The sequence below is a fragment of the Panthera uncia genome, chromosome X (assembly GCF_023721935.1).
Source record: "Panthera uncia isolate 11264 chromosome X, Puncia_PCG_1.0, whole genome shotgun sequence".
Classification (NCBI taxonomy): domain Eukaryota; kingdom Metazoa; phylum Chordata; class Mammalia; order Carnivora; family Felidae; genus Panthera; species Panthera uncia.
In genome coordinates this window covers 78,114,888-78,132,120 of record NC_064817.1, presented here as the reverse complement: position 1 = coordinate 78,132,120, position 17,233 = coordinate 78,114,888, and the positions used below count along the sequence as shown (strand labels likewise).

Below are 17,233 nucleotides of genomic sequence, written 5' to 3'. Positions count from 1 at the left end.
TGGAGCGGGGAGCGCAAGCGGCTGGGAGGAGCGGCGGGCGGGGGTAGGGGGCCACACGCCGGCGCGTTGCAGTCACGGGGCGGGTCTGGAGGCGGTGGATTGTGGTTCCGGTTCCGTCGCGGAGACACGTGAAGGTCGGTGAGTTGCTGCAGAGTTCCTCTCGGCACGCGTGGCGGCGCTGGGATGGATGCCTCCTCGTCTTCGTCCGCGGCGGGTTTGGGCTCGGTGGACCCACAGCTGCAGCATTTCATTGAGGTGGAGACTCAGAAGCAGCGCTTCCAGCAGCTGGTGCACCAGATGACGGAACTTTGTTGGGTGAGGAGCTGGGTCTGGGACCTAGCTACTGTCCCTGCTTTCTCCCTGCCCCTTCCGGGCGGGACTTGTCAGGACGTCCGGGATTCGGGGACGGGGAGGACCCGGTAGCATCTTGCCTTGGTTTCCTTCGGTTTCTCACACCAAGCGGGAGGGGTGAGAGGGTGACTCCGTTTCTCGGGGAATTCTCACGCCAGACCATGGCTTTGTTGGTGCAGAGGACTGGAGATCACACTTGTCCCGAGCAGCACTTTTAGGCACCTGAGGTTGACGCTGCCTGGTGCTGGTCACCAATACTGAGATCTTATTTTTGGAGCCCCGATTCCCAGGAAGTGAGTCTCCCATTTCTGGACTCCTCAGGGTTAACCTGGATTTCCCAGTTGCTTTAACCGTTGTCCGTGACAAATGAGTCGCTGTAGCCCACTAACTGTAAAAGTAGCGTCTTCCCCCCCCCCCCCCACCCTACTTAAATTTGCTTTTTTTGTTGGGTTGTGTAATACCAAGCTGTTTCGGGTCTCAATGTTGAGGAATTGAATATGCCTTGTGAGGGGACTTGGCAAAAGGGTGAAAGGCATTTGCAGCTTAGGATCAAAGTGTTCTCTAGCTGCCAAGGGCAGCATAACTGCCCTGCCTTGAGAAAAAATATCTCATAGAATTCAGAGGCCAAGGATAATTTTCCTTGGAAGTGGAGAGTCTGACGCTTGTGTACACAGCAGAGAATAACTAATAAAATTCATTTGAAATAACTTGAACTATATACAGTTATTGGTTCCGTAGTCCCTTTCACATAAACTTATGGTATTGTGGGACTCTGACCCCTAACAAATGCTTACTTAAGTCCTGTACTACTTGGTACTTTCATTCTTTAAAAAAAAACAAACTGTAATTCATTACATTTGGGCCAGGAGGGGGTGTGGTTGAGGATTCCTCTAAGAATCTGTAATTTGTGGGCCCTTTAGGAAAATTCATACAACTTTCCATTCATCTTGAGAGGATTCAAGAACTTCTGGCTTAAGTATACAAGGTTACAGCATCTTGGGTAATAGATGTCTTTTTTTGTTTGATAGGTTTCAGGGTGTCACTGCTGTGATTTATGCTTTCACCCCCCTTTTTTCCCCCTGGCAGTTAGTCTAAAGGCATTAAATGGTGGCAGCATTGTGGAGTTACAGCCAAATTCAGCCAAAGGTTACTTCACTTGTATTTTGCCCCTCCCCCCCCCTTTTTTGCTCTGTAATAGCTCCACCATTTTCTGGCCCAATAATTTTGGGCAAAGTATCTCTCCCACTGCTTCCCTGTTTGTAAAATGAGGATTAATAATAGTATCTATTAGGTAGGATTGTTGTGAGAATTTAATGTAAGGCTGTAGATAACTGCTTGCCATACGCCAAATGAGAAATATTAACATAACAGATACTGGGTTTAGGTGAAATTTTTCCTATAAATAACAAGTTACCCCCCCCCCTTTTTTACCCCAAGTTCTCTTTGTGATTCTGTATCTTGTCCTGTTTGTGATTCTGTATCTTGTCCCGAGCAGGAAAAGTGCATGGACAAGCCTGGGCCAAAGTTGGATAGTCGGGCTGAGGCCTGTTTTGTGAACTGCGTTGAGCGCTTCATTGATACAAGCCAGTTCATCTTGAATCGACTGGAACAGACCCAGAAAACCAAGCCAGTTTTCTCAGAAAGCCTTTCTGACTAATCTCAGCATTACCTCTTTGGAAAAGGAAGGTAGTCCAAGAAATGAAGAGCTGTTGATGGGATAGTTGAAGAAAAGGCTATGGGGGGATTGGCTCCCACCTTTGTCACTCTTGGGACATCCTGTCATCTGAGAATGAACAAAGACCAGTTTTGTGTGTGTGTGTGTGTGTGTGTGTGTGTGTGTGTGCGCGCGCGCGCGCGCGCGCACGCTTTGAGGGACATATGTGTATTTGGCTGTTTTTTAATGCTAATCTTGTGAAAACAATTGACAGATGAATGGAAAACTCTACTAGATGCATATTACTGTATGTGGGACTGTGCTTTCTCAAAGTCCCATTAATTGCTCTCTATAATTTTGACAGTGGAACTGCTTTCTCTAATTTGATAGTGGGACCACATAGGTACAACCTGTCATTTGCATGGATTCATTTAGGATTTCTGGGGAGATTGTTATACATCTTTGTGTCTCTCAGAAAGGGCAGCAATGAGCAAAGGGTAATTTGCTACTTAACTGTAGGCCTCCTTATCTAGTGTTTTGACTATCAGTGTTGGAAAAAAATCGATGGGATATTCATACAATACACTTCAGCTTTCTAGATAATCTCCCCTATGCTGTGATTTACTTAAATATATAAAGGTATGGTCTCAAGGTAGTACAGGTAGCTTGAGTGTCTAGAGGCCTTTGGTTATAAAGGAATGTAGCCAGTGAGCATAATACTCATTACTAAACTGCCACAAGGAAGAAGCTTACTGACGCTGTATATCAGGGTTGAAAAAATTCAAAGATGTGCCTAAGTAGGTTGTAAAGATTTAGGCCAGTCAAGAACTAACAGCAGTTTCAGGTAGAGGTGCATGTCTAATGTTAATCAGTATAGGTTCCATTGATTGCATCTTTTTAATCACTGAAATAAAAGCTTCTACAAAATTAAACTCTGATTGAGAAGGCTTTCTATTCTGGTTATCACCTGCACCCTGGAGAGATTTGGTGTAGGCTGGTTCCAAGACTGAAGGTTAATCAGTCCAGGTACCTCCTCTGTGCAAGGAACAGCATGGCATTCCAGGAATCTCTGACCTTTATGTGACAAAAAGAGAACCTTGAGATGAGATGAGATGGGGGAAATTTCACTGTTGACAGTCCATTCCCTGAGTGTAGAAGAAGAGGTTATATTGACTGGATTCCACCCCCCACCCCAACTTCAAATCCTAGTAGTATACTGGAGTGTAGACCTAAAGTGGAACTGCCTGTTGGGAGTCTTTAGTTCAAGTCCACGAAGGTTGGGGAAATACACATTTCTAGAAGCCTCAAGTCCTTTTAGCTTTCCACCATATATGTACTATAAGGAAATTTTTTAAAATCCTGATGAAAAAATTCAACAAAAGTTTTTCTTTTAAGTTTTATTTATTTATTTTGAGAGACAGCATGAGCAGGAGAGGAGCAGGGAGAGAGAGAGAAAGAGAATCCCAAGCAGGCTCCGCAGAGCCTGACATGGGGCTCAATCTCACAAACTGAGATCATGATCTGAGCCGAAATCAACAGTTGGATGCTTAATAGACTGAGCCACCCAGGCACCCCCAACAAAAGTTTTAAGTGATTACTCTGTGCCAGATACTTTCTTGCCAGAGACTCAGGAGTACGTAAAAAACAAAGGAGTGCCATGTAGAAAAAGCAGGGAATGTTTGTGGGGGTATTGTGATTTGACATCAGATGGTTAGAGAAGGCCTCTTTGGGAACATGGCATTTCAGCAGAGATCTGAAAGAATTAAGTGACCAAGCCATGTTGGTATCTGGGAAGAATATTTCAAGCAGAGGTTACAAAAAGTCCAAAGGCCCCAAGGTCAGAGCAGCATGCTGTGATGCTAAAGTAGACTAGTCAAAAGGTCTAGTATGACGGGTGAAATGAATAAGGAGAATGCTAAGAAATAAAGTCAGAGACCTATGCATGAGAGGGATTGGGGCTGGGAGGCAGGGATGTGCACTGATCATACAGGGCTTTGTAGGCCATTGCAAGTACTTGGTTTTTACCAAGCAAGATGGGGAGCCATTTGAGGGTTTTTAGCAGATGAGTGATGTGATATCGCTTAAGTTTTACGGGGATCTAGCTGCTGTTTGGAGAACATGTAGGTAAGTAATAATAATGTCATTTTGAAGTCCAGGAGAACTCAGGCTCTTAGGGTAGGTATCTAGCATATACTTTGTATCTATATATCCCTATTGTTTTCTACCACTACCCCCCCCCCCGCCCCGAGTTTAGTGTGTTCTCATAAAACCTCAAGTCATAAAGGGAGGGTCTTTTAGTCTTTGCCTTCTTATTCTTCCTTACTCTTTTTCTTATATATTATTATGTCATTATTTATTAGCTATTTCATTCATTGTTACTCTTGCTTCACTTAGTATTAAAATATTCTCCTCACATTTAGACACAAAGTTAACCATTTTGTGTTACAGTGTTACTGCTTGCTCAGCTAGTGTACATAATAAGAAAGAGTCTGTCAGATTGATACAACATGCTTGAGCACCAAGTATATGTGTGACACTGCTAGGTACAAGATAATAGGAAAGAAAAGGTCGAACATTTGTCCCCGTCTGCGAGGAAGTTAAGTATACCAGAGCAACAATTTGAGCTTTTGTTTGCTTTGTCAGTCTCCAAAATTTATTTTCAGGATCTTGATAGAAAGGTGGTAGTGTCGGCCCTAATAACATTCAAAGTTCTCATTTCAATATTCAGGGTACAATGCTTAAGACATAAAGAAATAAAAGGAATGAATTAGCAGACTGTTCCCGAAATGCAATCTTACTTGGAAGCCTAATGTATAAAACAGAGAAGCAAAGCTGTTCCAACAGTGGTGGGGATATCTGGAGGCCTGCTGTTGTCACCCCCACCCCCACTTCACCCACCCCTGTGGTGCCTAAGGCACTGTCTTAGGACCTCTAGGGTTTTACTAAGCATACTGTGAAAACTGGACCAAGACTATCCCTAAGGGCCCTGTCCATGAGCCCATGAATGAACATTAGGGATGACACATGCAAGGAAATCAAGCAAGAACATATTTATTTATGGTAACAAATCTCTATTAGGAGTTTAGATTTAAAAATATAACAAGTCAATAAACCCCATGTAGAATAACATCTACATGGAAAGCAATCGGGGCTTTTTTTAAACCAATTTTCATTCGTGTGAGTACCTTAAAAAATCTTGGCCTGGGGAGATTTTATTTCAAAGACCACCCACTAGTGCATCTTTTGAGACTCTTCATGCTCCCATCCTGTCTCATCTTCTGGATTCAAAAGAGGCTGATGCAGAAGAGTCTGGTAATGTGCATTTTTATTCCATGTAAGAGAAATGGTATTGTTTAGATTTTTTTATGAAGTATTTTTTTTACGTTTATTTATTTTTGATAGAGCACAAGTGAGGGAGGGGCAGAGAGAGAAGGAGACACAGAATCTGAAGCAGGCTCCTGGCTCTGAGCTGTCAGGACAGAGCCCTATGCAGGGCTCGAACTCATGAACTGTGAGATCATGACCTGAGCTGAAGTCGGACACTTAACCGACTGAGCCACCCAGGCGCCCTTTGGGTATTGTTTAGATTAATTGATCCCCAGTCAATGGGCAGCATATACCACAAGGGACCTCTCAAAAGGCATGGAGGAAAAAAGCCCAAGAACTAGGGTGAGGAAACCACAGGTGGTACCACCAAAGTTGCTGAGAGACTTTGCTGCCATTCCTTGAAAAGAATGGCAGAGAGGTGATGACAGCAGTAGGGAAAAGCAAATACTATATGAAAAGGACTGCATAGGTACTGGCAATAGCCAAAGCCTTGGTCAGATAGTTCATTTGAATGCCACACCCATCACAGACAAGTCAAGAGTATCCAGTTGAGGGCTGGTTATGTGATTGGCTTCCCTAAAACAGCTGCTTCAAGGCAATGCCCAAACTTGATACCTGACACAGAAAGTGAGCCAACAGATCATATCTGAATATACATAAGGAGGCCATCATGAGGTCCCACTATGAAGACAAGCAAGTGGAACTGATCACTACACACAAATCCTGCGATAAAAGAAAATAATTGAATTACTACTTTTAGTACTTATATAAGAAATGCTAAAGCAATTTGATGATTAAATCATTACATCCATTAACATTTTAACAAGAGAAACATTTCAGCCATTAACCATTAATGTATGAACTAATAAAATTTGTGTTGTGTATCTAAGGCTATATCTTAAAAAATCACTCAAAAAGGCAAAGCCTATACAATATGATTAGGGTACTTTCTGCTACACAGAAATACATAAAAGGGATGGTTAGGATATAGCAAGCCAGGATTCAAATGTACTGATCAGGAACTCTAGATGAACAAAGGGGTCAACAGAATTTTGAGCTGTATCTATAATATAATAGCTATGCTTTGCTGAGGAAATATATACTATTTGCCAAATGTTGTACTAAGTATTTTACATGGGTCATCTAAAAATTACAACTCAGAGGAACTATTACATCGATTTACAGATGGAGGAGCTGAGGCCCAGAGAAATGATCTTATTCAAGGTTACACAGCTAATAAATTACAGGGATGGTTTTTGAATCCAAGCAGTTTGACCCCAGAACTAATGGTCTGAACTACTACACTAAACTACCTCCTAATGCATTTAGAGATCGGAAGAAATGTTTATTAATTTTTTTTTGACGTTTATTTATTTTTGACACAGAGAGAGAGCATGAAGGGGGGAGGGGCAGAGAGAGAAGGAGACACAGAATCGGAAGCAGGCTCCAGGCTCTGAGCCATCAGCCCAGAGCCCGACGCGGGGCTCGAACTCACGGACCGTGAGATCGTGACCTGAACTGAAGTCGGACGCTTAACCGACTGCGCCACCCAGGCACCCCAAGAAATGTTTCTTTAAAGGGTAAGGCCAGAGTGGAACATTTCATTCTGGAGAGACCATGGTATAATAGAAAGAGAATAGGTTTCAGAGTTAGGCAGAACGGGTTCAAATCCTGACTTTGCCAACACCTGTGTGACTTTAGGGAAGTCACTTAACCTTTAATCTTCAGTTCCTTTTTAAAATTTTTTTTAAAGTTTATTTATTTGTTTTGAGAGAGGGAGAGAGAGAATCCCAAGCAGGCTCTGCACCATCAGCGCAGACCCCGATGCAGAGCTTGAACTCAACTGCAAGACCATGACCTGAGCTGAAACCAAAAATCGGATGATTAACCGACTGAGCCATCCAGGTTCCCCTGATTTTCAGTTTCTTTATAAAACTGAGATGGTAATGCCCACCTTACAGGATTGAAAGATGAGATCACATGTAAAGCACTTGGTACACTATAGATGCTTTAGCAGTAGCAATTGATTACCATTATTCAGAACTGAGCATCTTTGATAACCCTGGCAGAGTCATTATATGGGAGAACAAGAGAAAAGCAAAAAGTCACTTAATAAAGCTGACTCATTGATGAAGTGGCAGGGCTAATGGAGCATATAATATTAAGAATCTTGAGTTTTATCTTGCAATCAATGGGAAGCTATTGAAGGATTTTAAACAGTGGAGTAATATAATGATATTTGCACTTTTTTAAGTGATCAAAGTACTACATGCATGTTTTAAAACTTTCAAACAATATAGAATTGTTTAAAATAAATGAAAGTCCTCCCCTTACCCTCATGTATGTATTTAGAAAGATCACTTTAGCAGCTAGATGGTAGTTGGATTAAGACAGAGAGAACAATAGTAAGAGTATATTCACTAATTGAGGCAACAGACTGTGAGGGATTGGATTCAAATAATTTCAGGAATTTCAGAAATTTCTAACTGATTCACATTCCCTTTGTTACTGATATAGTGATTAATAAGATCCCCCTCATTCTATTCCTGAGTGAGCTTTCATCAAGCTTCCCTACTTCACACAAAACTCAGGAGCTGTAAAATAAAAGGTTGTTAATTTTGTCTATATAAAAAATTCTGAACAGCAAAAACTTCATTAAGCAAAGTTAAAAGAAAAATAATAGGAAGCGAATCTTTGAACCTTTTCTACAAAGGACTAATTTCCTTACATAAAGGACCCCTACGAATCAATCATAAAAGACCATTCAATAGAAAAATGGACAAAGGATATAAAAAGACAATTCAAAGAAATGGAAACACAGATGGCTCTTGAATATGTGAAAAGATGTTTATATTTAAGAGAAATTTTAAAAACCTACACTGAGCTATAACATCTCTCACCTGTTAGACTGTCAAAACAAAATTCTGGTAACATACTGTTGTGTGGGTGGTGAAAGGAAACGGTTACCCTTACACTACTAGTGGGGGTGTAAATTGGTATCATCTCCATGGAAAGCAGTTTAACAATATCCACCAAGTTATATATGTACACACCTTCTATTCCAGAAATCTGACTTCTAGGAATTCATCCTATGGATATACGCACATGTTCCAGCTGACAAATAAGATTATTCACTGCAGCATTGTAACAGAAAGGGACTGGAAACAACCCAAGTGTCTCTCAATAAGATATTGATTAAAAAATGTTCCTACAATGAGATACTTAACTATGTAGCTATGAGGCTACATACATACATACAAAAATGTATGAGGGATCTCTATACCAATATTGAACTCCAATACATAGTTAAATTAAAACAGCAAGATTGAAGACACAATATGCTACCATTTGTGTAAAAGGGGGGGGAGATTAAAACATATGTGCACATTTGCTTGAATAAGCATAAAATATCTCTTGAAAGATATTGTTAACGTTGGTTGCATCCGGGAAGAGGAACCATGTCGTTGGGGAGTAAGGATGGGAGGAGGCTTTACCATACATCTTTTCTGTATGCCTTTTGAATTTTGAATCATGTGAATGTATTACATATTCAAAAAATAAATATTATTTTAAAAATAAAATTTCTCCCCACTTCAGAACTCTGAGCTCTGTACTCAAAAGTGGAGAGGTATGATGGAAACCACTTCCAGGAATAAAAGCTCTATATTTGAATTGCAACACTTTCAAGTAGTTTTAGTTTTGTCGTTGTTGTTGTTTATTTGTTTAAGAAGGCTCAACTCCCAACCTGGAGCTTAAACTCACGACCCTGAGATCAATAGTTGCATGCTCTACCAGCTGGGTCAACGAGGTGCCCCTCTTCCTTCCTATTCTTTTCATTTTTTTAAGATTTTATTTTTAAATAATCGGGTGCTCAACGTCGCTCCTCATCAGGGAAATACAAATCAAAACCACACTGAGATACCACCCGACGCCAGAGTGGCTAAAATGAACAAATCAGGAGACTATAGATGCTGGTGAGGATGTGGAAAAACGGGAACCCTCTTGCACTGTTGGTGGGAATGCAAATTGGTGCAGCCACTCTGGAAAACAGTGTGGACGTTCCTCAAAAAATTAATAGATCTACCCTAGGAGTCAGCAATAGCACTGCTAGGAATTTACCCAAGGGATACAGGAGTGCTGATGCATAGGGGCACTTGTACCCCAATGTTTATAGCGGCACTCTCAACAATAGCCAAATTATGGAAAGAGCCTAAATGTCCATCAACTGATGAATGGATCAAGAAATTGTGGTTTATATACACAATGGAATACTACGTGGCAATGAGAAAGAATGAAAGATGGTCTTTCGTAGCAACGTGGATGGAACTGGAGAGTGTTATGCTAAGTGAAATAAGTCATACAGAGAAAGACAGATACCATATGTTTTCACTCTTATGTGGATCCTGAGAAACTTAATAGAAGACCATGGGGGAGGGGAAGAAAAAAAAGAGGTTAGAGAGGGAGGGAGCCAAATCATAAGAGACTCTTAAAAACTGAGAACAAACTGAGGGTTGATGGCGGGTGGGAGGGAGGGGAGGGTGGGTGATGGGTATTGAGGAGGGCACCTGTTGGGATGAGCACTGGGTGTTGTATGGAAACCAATTTGACAATAAATTTCATATTTAAAAAAAATAAATAAAAATAAATAATCTCTACACCCAACCGGGGGCTCAAACTCATAACCCTGAGATCAAGAGTTGCAGGCTCCACTGACTGACCCAGCCAGGCGCCCCCTGAACTGCAATTCTTTCAGATGTCCACTAGTCTCAGATTATTTATATACCTAAGGACCTCAAGCAAATGTGGGATAAGGGTGAGATGAATAAAGCACTCACCTTGTGTGCAGAATTTAAGGGGATACCAGAAAAACCTCAATAATCTAGATAATTAAGTATTTGCCAATTGAAATTAATGCAAAAATCCATGATGAACAGAATATCAAAATTTTAAATAAGGACAGGATCAACAAAAGTGCCATACTGAGCCATACTGGAGCTTGAGTCAAAAGGAAAAATGTGGACCCCATATACATGTTTTTATGTATTCTTGAATGGTTAATGTTTTCCAGAACATTAAAGCAGTTACAAAATTGAAAAGTAGATACATTAAAACTCACAGCATTTAGTTTAAATATTTTATTTATGCCAAGACCATAATTTATTAAAGTTTTATTTTCCTGGCTTTAATGGAAGCAAACTCATGAACACATTTTCGTCAAAACCAGTAATATTTTCATTACATATTTAATTAGGCCGAAAAGAATATGTAGAATTTGTGGGGGTGGGGGGGGGGGGAAGAAAAGTGCTAGTAATCTGGTGCAACTGAAATGCATGGTAGACATTGGGGAATCTCTGGTGATAAGAATCACAAGGTAGGCCTGGAATATTTCATTATGCCATGCTCAGGAGCTTGGATTTTATTTTGCAGGCACTGGGGAACATATAAAGTCTTTCATTTTATTTTATTTTATTTTTTAATTTTTTAAACGTTTATTTATTTTTGAGACAGACAGAGACAGAGCATGAACAGGGGACGGTCAGAGAGAGAGGGAGACCCAGAATCTGAAGCAGGCTCCAGGCTCTGAGCTGTCAGCAAAGAGCCTGACGTGGGGCTCGAACTCACGGACCAAGAGATCATGACCTGAGCTGAAGTCCGACGCCCAACCGACTGAGCCACCCAGGCGCCCCACATATAAAGTATTTTAAAGCACAGGTTTTAGGAAGATTAGAATTATATCAGTGTGACTGAAGGACAAGACTAGAAGTAGAGACCTGATAGATTTTTAAGGTAGAAAGGTAATGCCAAGGTAAATAGGCTGGGTTTTGATGGCTGAGAGAAGAGGAAAAAATGAGGATGACCAACCATTCAAGATTCACCCATTTACAACTTGTTCGGGATCCATATTATTTATATTACACATTCCTGAAATGTGTGAAAGGAGATACATTACTCTCTCCTTTCTAAAAAGTATGCCAAACAGCTTTTATTTTTCTAATGTAGCTCACCAAAAAGCTTGAGAATCATGCATATGATCGATTTTCTCATATTAATAGTGACCCATCCATATCCATATCTCACATATGTGAGATATATCCTCCTCACCTTCACTATAGTCCTTTGCAAGAAACTGACAAGAAATCTGGTATTCTGCCAAATGTACCATGACTTGGATAGAAAAAATAAAAGTGGCAGCAGACCTCAGGTAACTGGTAGGTTGACAGTTTTGTTTTCTTTTTAGGCAAGCAAAAATATTTTTAGTGAAGTAGGGCAGGAAAAATCCATTTATATTCTTCTATGAAAGGATGGCCTTCTCAATAAAGAATTAACATCAAAGCCAATGCTGCCTGCCATTCTAAGATTATTATAAGTATAATATTTCATGTCCATTTACAGTAATGTGGTGAAAATAGCCTGAAAGTCTTCCCTCACTCTAAAACACTTCGAAATATGGAATAAAATATAGTAGCCTTTTAAATGTATAGCTGAGTTTCCAAGTAAGTAAAAGAAATCACTAGGGGTCCAAACACAAAGTGGAAAGCCATAAACCAGAGCTATCCCTTGAACTACCTGGCAGAAGCAACATAAAACAGCTCTACAGGGACAAATCTTCCACAAGATTGCCACAGGTAAAGCCATGCTGAATATGATTTATAATAAAAAAATTACAAAACACACGAAGCAATACCACACCATAAGCCAATGCCTGAACACATAACAGCAGGATTAGACCCCAAATCTTCAGATAAATTTTCAGTGTCATAATCATTTAACACTATGACTCTGTATAAAATGACTACAGACATAATTGAAAACACGAGAAAGTGACACTATTTTTTTAAAAGACAAAATTTTTTTTTCATCAGTAGAAAGGATGTCATTTTAATCTGCCTGCTGTTAAATCAACATTTGTTGATTTCTGCTTTTTTCACTATCCTTTTATCCCCAGCAGAAGATGAACATGAGGTGAGAGAACCAGAGCAGTGTGTCCGAGTTCCTTCTCCTGGGGCTCCCCATCTGGCTAGAGTCACAAGGTATGTAGTTTGCCCCTATCCTGGGCGTGTACCTGACCATGGTGCTGGGGAACCTACTCAACATCAGGCTGAACTCTGGCCTCCACACCCCTATGTACTTCTTCCTCAGCCACTTGGCCCTCATTGACAAAGAAAAAAAAGAAAAAAAAAATTCTGCTAGGTATTTATCCAAAGGATACAAAATTGCTGATTCGAGGGGCACCTGGGTGGCTCAGCTGGTTAAGTGTCCAACTCTTGACTTTGGCTCAGGTAACGGTCACATGGTTCGTAAGTTCAAGCCCCACATTGGGCTCCACGCTGATAGTGCAGAGCTTGCTTGGGATTCTCTCTCTCTCTCTCTCTCTCTCTCTCTCTCTCTCTCTCCCCCCTACCCCACTCGTGCTTTGTCTCTCAAAATAAATAAACTTAAAAATAAACTTTAAGAAATGTTGATTCAAAGGGGCACATGCACCCCAATGTTTATAGCAGCACTATCAACAATAGCCAAATTATGGAAAGAGCCCAAATATCCATTGACTGTTGAATGGATAAAGAAGATGTAGTATACATACATATATCTACTAGAATACTACCCAGTGATCAAAAATAATGAAATCTTGCCATTTGCAACAATGTGGATGGAACTAGTGTGTATTATGGTAAGTGAAATAAATCAGTCAGAGAAAGACATATCATATGATTCCCTATGTGGAATTTAAGAAACACAACAGATGAACAAAAGGGAAGGGGAGGAAAACTAAGAAAAACAGAGAAGAAGGAAAAACATAAGAGACTTTTAAATACAGAGAACAAAGTGAGGGTTGCTGGAGGGGAAGTGGGTGGGGGATGGACTAAATCAGTGATGGGCATTAAGGAGGGCACTTGTTGGGATGAGCACTGGGTATGTAAGTGATGGATCACTAAATTATGAAACCAATACTACACTGTATGTTAACTAACTTGAATCTAAATACATAAATATGGGACACCTGGGTGGCTCAGTCAGTTAAACATCTGACTTCAGCTCATGTCATGATCTCATGGCTTGTGGATTCAAGCCTTGCGTCAGGCTCTGTGCTGACAGCTCGGAGCCTGGAGCCTGCTTTGAATTCTGTGTCTCCCTCTCTCTCTCTATGCCCCTACCCAGCTCACCCTCTGTCTCTCTCTCTCTCTCAAAATAAACATAATGAAAATTTTTTAATACATAAATAAAAAATTATTCTAGAAATGAAAAAAATAATTTTAAAACTAAAAACCCAATGGAGAGATTAAACCACAGATGGAGCACTGCTAAAGACAAAAAGTGGTACACTGGAATATAGATATACAGAAAACAGTACAGAGAGATAAAGAAATAAAAATATGAAAGAGAGGTGAAGAGACAAATGGGAAAAATAATATTCAAAGAAGTAATGACTGAGGGTGTTCCAGAACAGATGAGTTAAAGAGATGAATTCTCAGATTCAGGAAGTCTGAATCCTGAGCAAGATAAATACTATTAAATTCACATTTAGTCCATTTTAGCAAATCTTCAGATCAAAACAAATTATCATGATAATACTTACCATTTTTTATGTGCCAGGATTGTTCTAAACACTTTACTCAAAATATAATCATTTTAATATATTGACATATTTTCTTACAGCCTTTTATTCATGCATATTTATGTATATATATGTATATATATCAAAGAAAAAGTGGAATAATACTACAATCTTGTATTCTACTTTTTTTACTCAATATTTTTTCCATAAGCATTTTCCCATGTCATGAAGCAGCTGCTGCAAGAACATAAATAACAGCTAACATTTCAGTGTTTTCATTATGAACTTGGGTTTTGAAGTCAAAATTCTGTGTTTGAATTCCAGCTCACCACTTACTAGCTATATGAACTTGGGTAAGTAACTCATCTTCTCCCTGATCCCACTTTCTCTTCTCTAAAAACATACATCCTAGAGTTATTCTGAGTTACTATTTACTAAGCTATCTGCCAAGGCTGGGCTAAACACATGAATAAAGTCACTGACTCTTCACAAAACCCGCATGTGTTGAAAACTCTTATTGCCCCTATTTTACAGGTAAGTGGGCTTATAAAGACTATGAAGTGATTTGCCCAAAAATACTCAGCCAGGGAGGGTGCTTCAATTTGAATCCACATCTGTCTTCAAAACCTATGCTCTTGATTGTTATGGTATACTCTTCTTTGATATATTTGACTGGCTTCATAGTAGGTACAGATCATAAAGCTCACCACAATATTCCCCAAATGTTGCACATTTAGATCTTTTCCACTTATTTCCTATTACAAATAACCCAGTGAAGAATATACTTGCCCACAAAACATTGTGTGCAAGTCAGATAAACCCTTTAAGTTAGTTAATCTGAAGTGGACTTACTAAATAAAAAAGTATTAATATCTTAAAGCTCTTAATATGTGTAATATATATATATATATATTCTACATATATATATAAAATCACAAATGAGAGAGGAGAAATAACAACCAACACCACAGAAACACAAACAATTATAAGAAAATGTTATGAAAAACTACATGCCAATAAATTGGACAGCCTGGAAGAAATGGATAAGTTTCTAGAAATATATAAACTACCAAAATTGAGACAAGAAGAACTAGAAAACTTGAACAGACTCATAACTAGCAAATAAATTGAATCAGTAATCAAAAAAACTCACAGCAAACAAAAGTCCAGAGCCAAGTGGCTGCACAGGTGAATTCTACCAAACATTTAAAGAGGAGTTAGGGGCGCCTGAATGGCTCAGTCGGTTGAGCGTCTGAATTTGGCTCAGGTCATGATCTCACAGCTCATGAGTTCGAGCCCTGCGTTGGGCTCTGTGCTGACAGCTCAGAGCCTGGAGCCTGCTTCAGATTCTGTGTCTCCCTTTCTCTCTCCCCCTCCCCTGCTCATGCTCTGTCTCTCTCTGTCTCAAAAACAAATAAAAACATTTAAAAAAAATAAAAAGGAGTTAATACCTATTTTTCTCAAGCTATTCCAAAAAATAGAAAAGGAAGGAAAACTTCCAAATTCATTCTATGAGGCCAGCATTACCCTGATTCCAAAACCAGATAAGGTCTCCACTAAAAAAAGGCCAATATCCCTGATGAACATGGATGCAAAAATTCTCAGTAAAATATTAGCAAACTGAATCCAACAATACATTAAAAAATGATTCACTATGATCAAGTGGGATTTATTCTCAGGTTGCAAGGGTGCTTCAATATTCACAAATCAATGAATGTGATATATCACATTAATAAAAGAAAAAATAAAAACCATAGATCCTTTCAATAGATGCAGAAAAAGCATCTGAGGGGCGCCTGGGTGGCTCAGTCGGTTAAATGTCCAACTTTGGCTCAGGTCATGATCTCACGGTTCGTGGGTTCAGGCCCTGTGTTGGGCTCTATGATGACAGCTCAGAGCCTGAAGATGCTTCTGATTCTGTGTCTCACTCTTTCTCTGTCCCTCCCTGGTTGTGTGCTCTCTCTCTCTCTCAAAAATAAATAAACATTAAAAATTTTTAAAAAAAGGAAAAGAAAAAGCATTTGACATACTACAACATCCATTCATGATAACCATCAACAAAGTAGGTTTAGAGGGAACATACCTCAACGTAATAAAGGCCACATGTGAAAAACCCACAGCTAATATCATCCTCAATGTTTGGAAAAAAAGAGAGCTTTTCACCTAAGGTCAGAAAAAAGACAAGGATGACCACTCTCACTACATTTATTCAACATAGTACTGGAAATCCTAGTCACAGCAATCAGACAACAAAAAAGAAAAAAATAGCATCCAAATTGGCAAGAAGTAATACTTTCACTATTTGCAGATTACATGATACCATATACAGAAAATCTTAAAGACTTCACCAAAAAAACTGCTAGAATTGATAAACAAATACAGTAAAGTCACAGGATATAAAAGCAACGTACAGAAATCAGTTGAATTTCTATACACCAATAATGAAGCAGCAGAAAGAGAAATTAAGGAATCAGTCCTACTTAATAATTGCCCCCAAAACAACAAAATACCTAGACATAAACTTAACCAAAGAGGTGAAAGTCCTGTACTCTGAAAACTGTAACACACTGATGAAAGAATTTGAATATGACGTGAAGAAATGGAAAGACATTTCATGTTTATGGATCAGAAAACAAATATTGTTAAAATGTCTATACTACCCAAAGCAATCTATAGATTTAATGCAATCCCTATCAAAGTACCACCAGCATTTTTCACAGAGCTAGAATAAACAATCGTAAAATTTGAATGGAACCACAAAAGACCCTGAATAGCCAGAGCAACCTTGAACGAGAAAAGCAAAGCTGGACTTCAAGTTATATTACAAAGCTGTAATGATGAAAACAGTGTGGTACTGGCACAAAAAGAGACACATAGATCAATGGAAAAGAAGAGAACACCCCAAAACGAACCCACAACTATAAGGCCAACTAATCTTCAACAAAGCAGGAAAGAATATCCGATGGGAAAAAGACAGTCTCTCCAACAAATGGTGTTGGGAAAACTGGACAGCAATATGCAAAAGAATGAAACTGGACCACTTTCTTATACCATGCACAAAAATAAATTCAAAATGGTTTAAGACCTAAATGTGGGACCTGAAACCATAAAAATCCTGGAGGAGATCACAGGCAGTGATGTCTTTGACATCTGCCATAGCAACTTCTTTCTAGATATGTCTCTTGAGCCAAGGGAAACAAAAGCAAAAATAAACTATTAGGATACCATCACAATAGAAAGCTTCTGCACAGTGAAGGAAACAATCAAGGAAACTAAATGGTAATCTATGGAATGGGAGAAGACATTTGCAAATGACATATCTGATAAAGGGCTAGTATCCAAAATAT

General features: G+C 39.4%; 1 protein-coding gene across 1 annotated transcript; it reads left to right on the top strand.

Moving 5' to 3' along the window:
* The first annotated feature begins 72 nt into the window (after nucleotides 1–72).
* TIMM8A (translocase of inner mitochondrial membrane 8A) lies at nucleotides 73–12,460 on the top strand. Its single transcript, XM_049644071.1, has 3 exons — nucleotides 73–315; nucleotides 1,847–2,037; nucleotides 12,282–12,460. Exons 1-2 carry the CDS (start codon nucleotides 184–186, stop codon nucleotides 2,006–2,008), a joined length of 294 nt encoding a protein of 97 aa, XP_049500028.1. The 5' UTR covers nucleotides 73–183; the 3' UTR covers nucleotides 2,009–2,037; nucleotides 12,282–12,460.
* Nucleotides 12,461–17,233: the final 4,773 nt, after the last annotated feature.

What these genes read in the sequence shown, in the direction of transcription:
- TIMM8A (XM_049644071.1), top strand. Translation starts at nt 184, where the DNA reads ATGGATGCCTCCTCGTCTTCGTCCGCGGCGGGTTTGGGCTCGGTGGAC. An exon ending in AGATGACGGAACTTTGTTGG is followed by an intron (nt 316 to 1,846) that starts GTGAGGAGCTGG and finishes TGTCCCGAGCAG; the next exon opens with GAAAAGTGCATGGACAAGCC.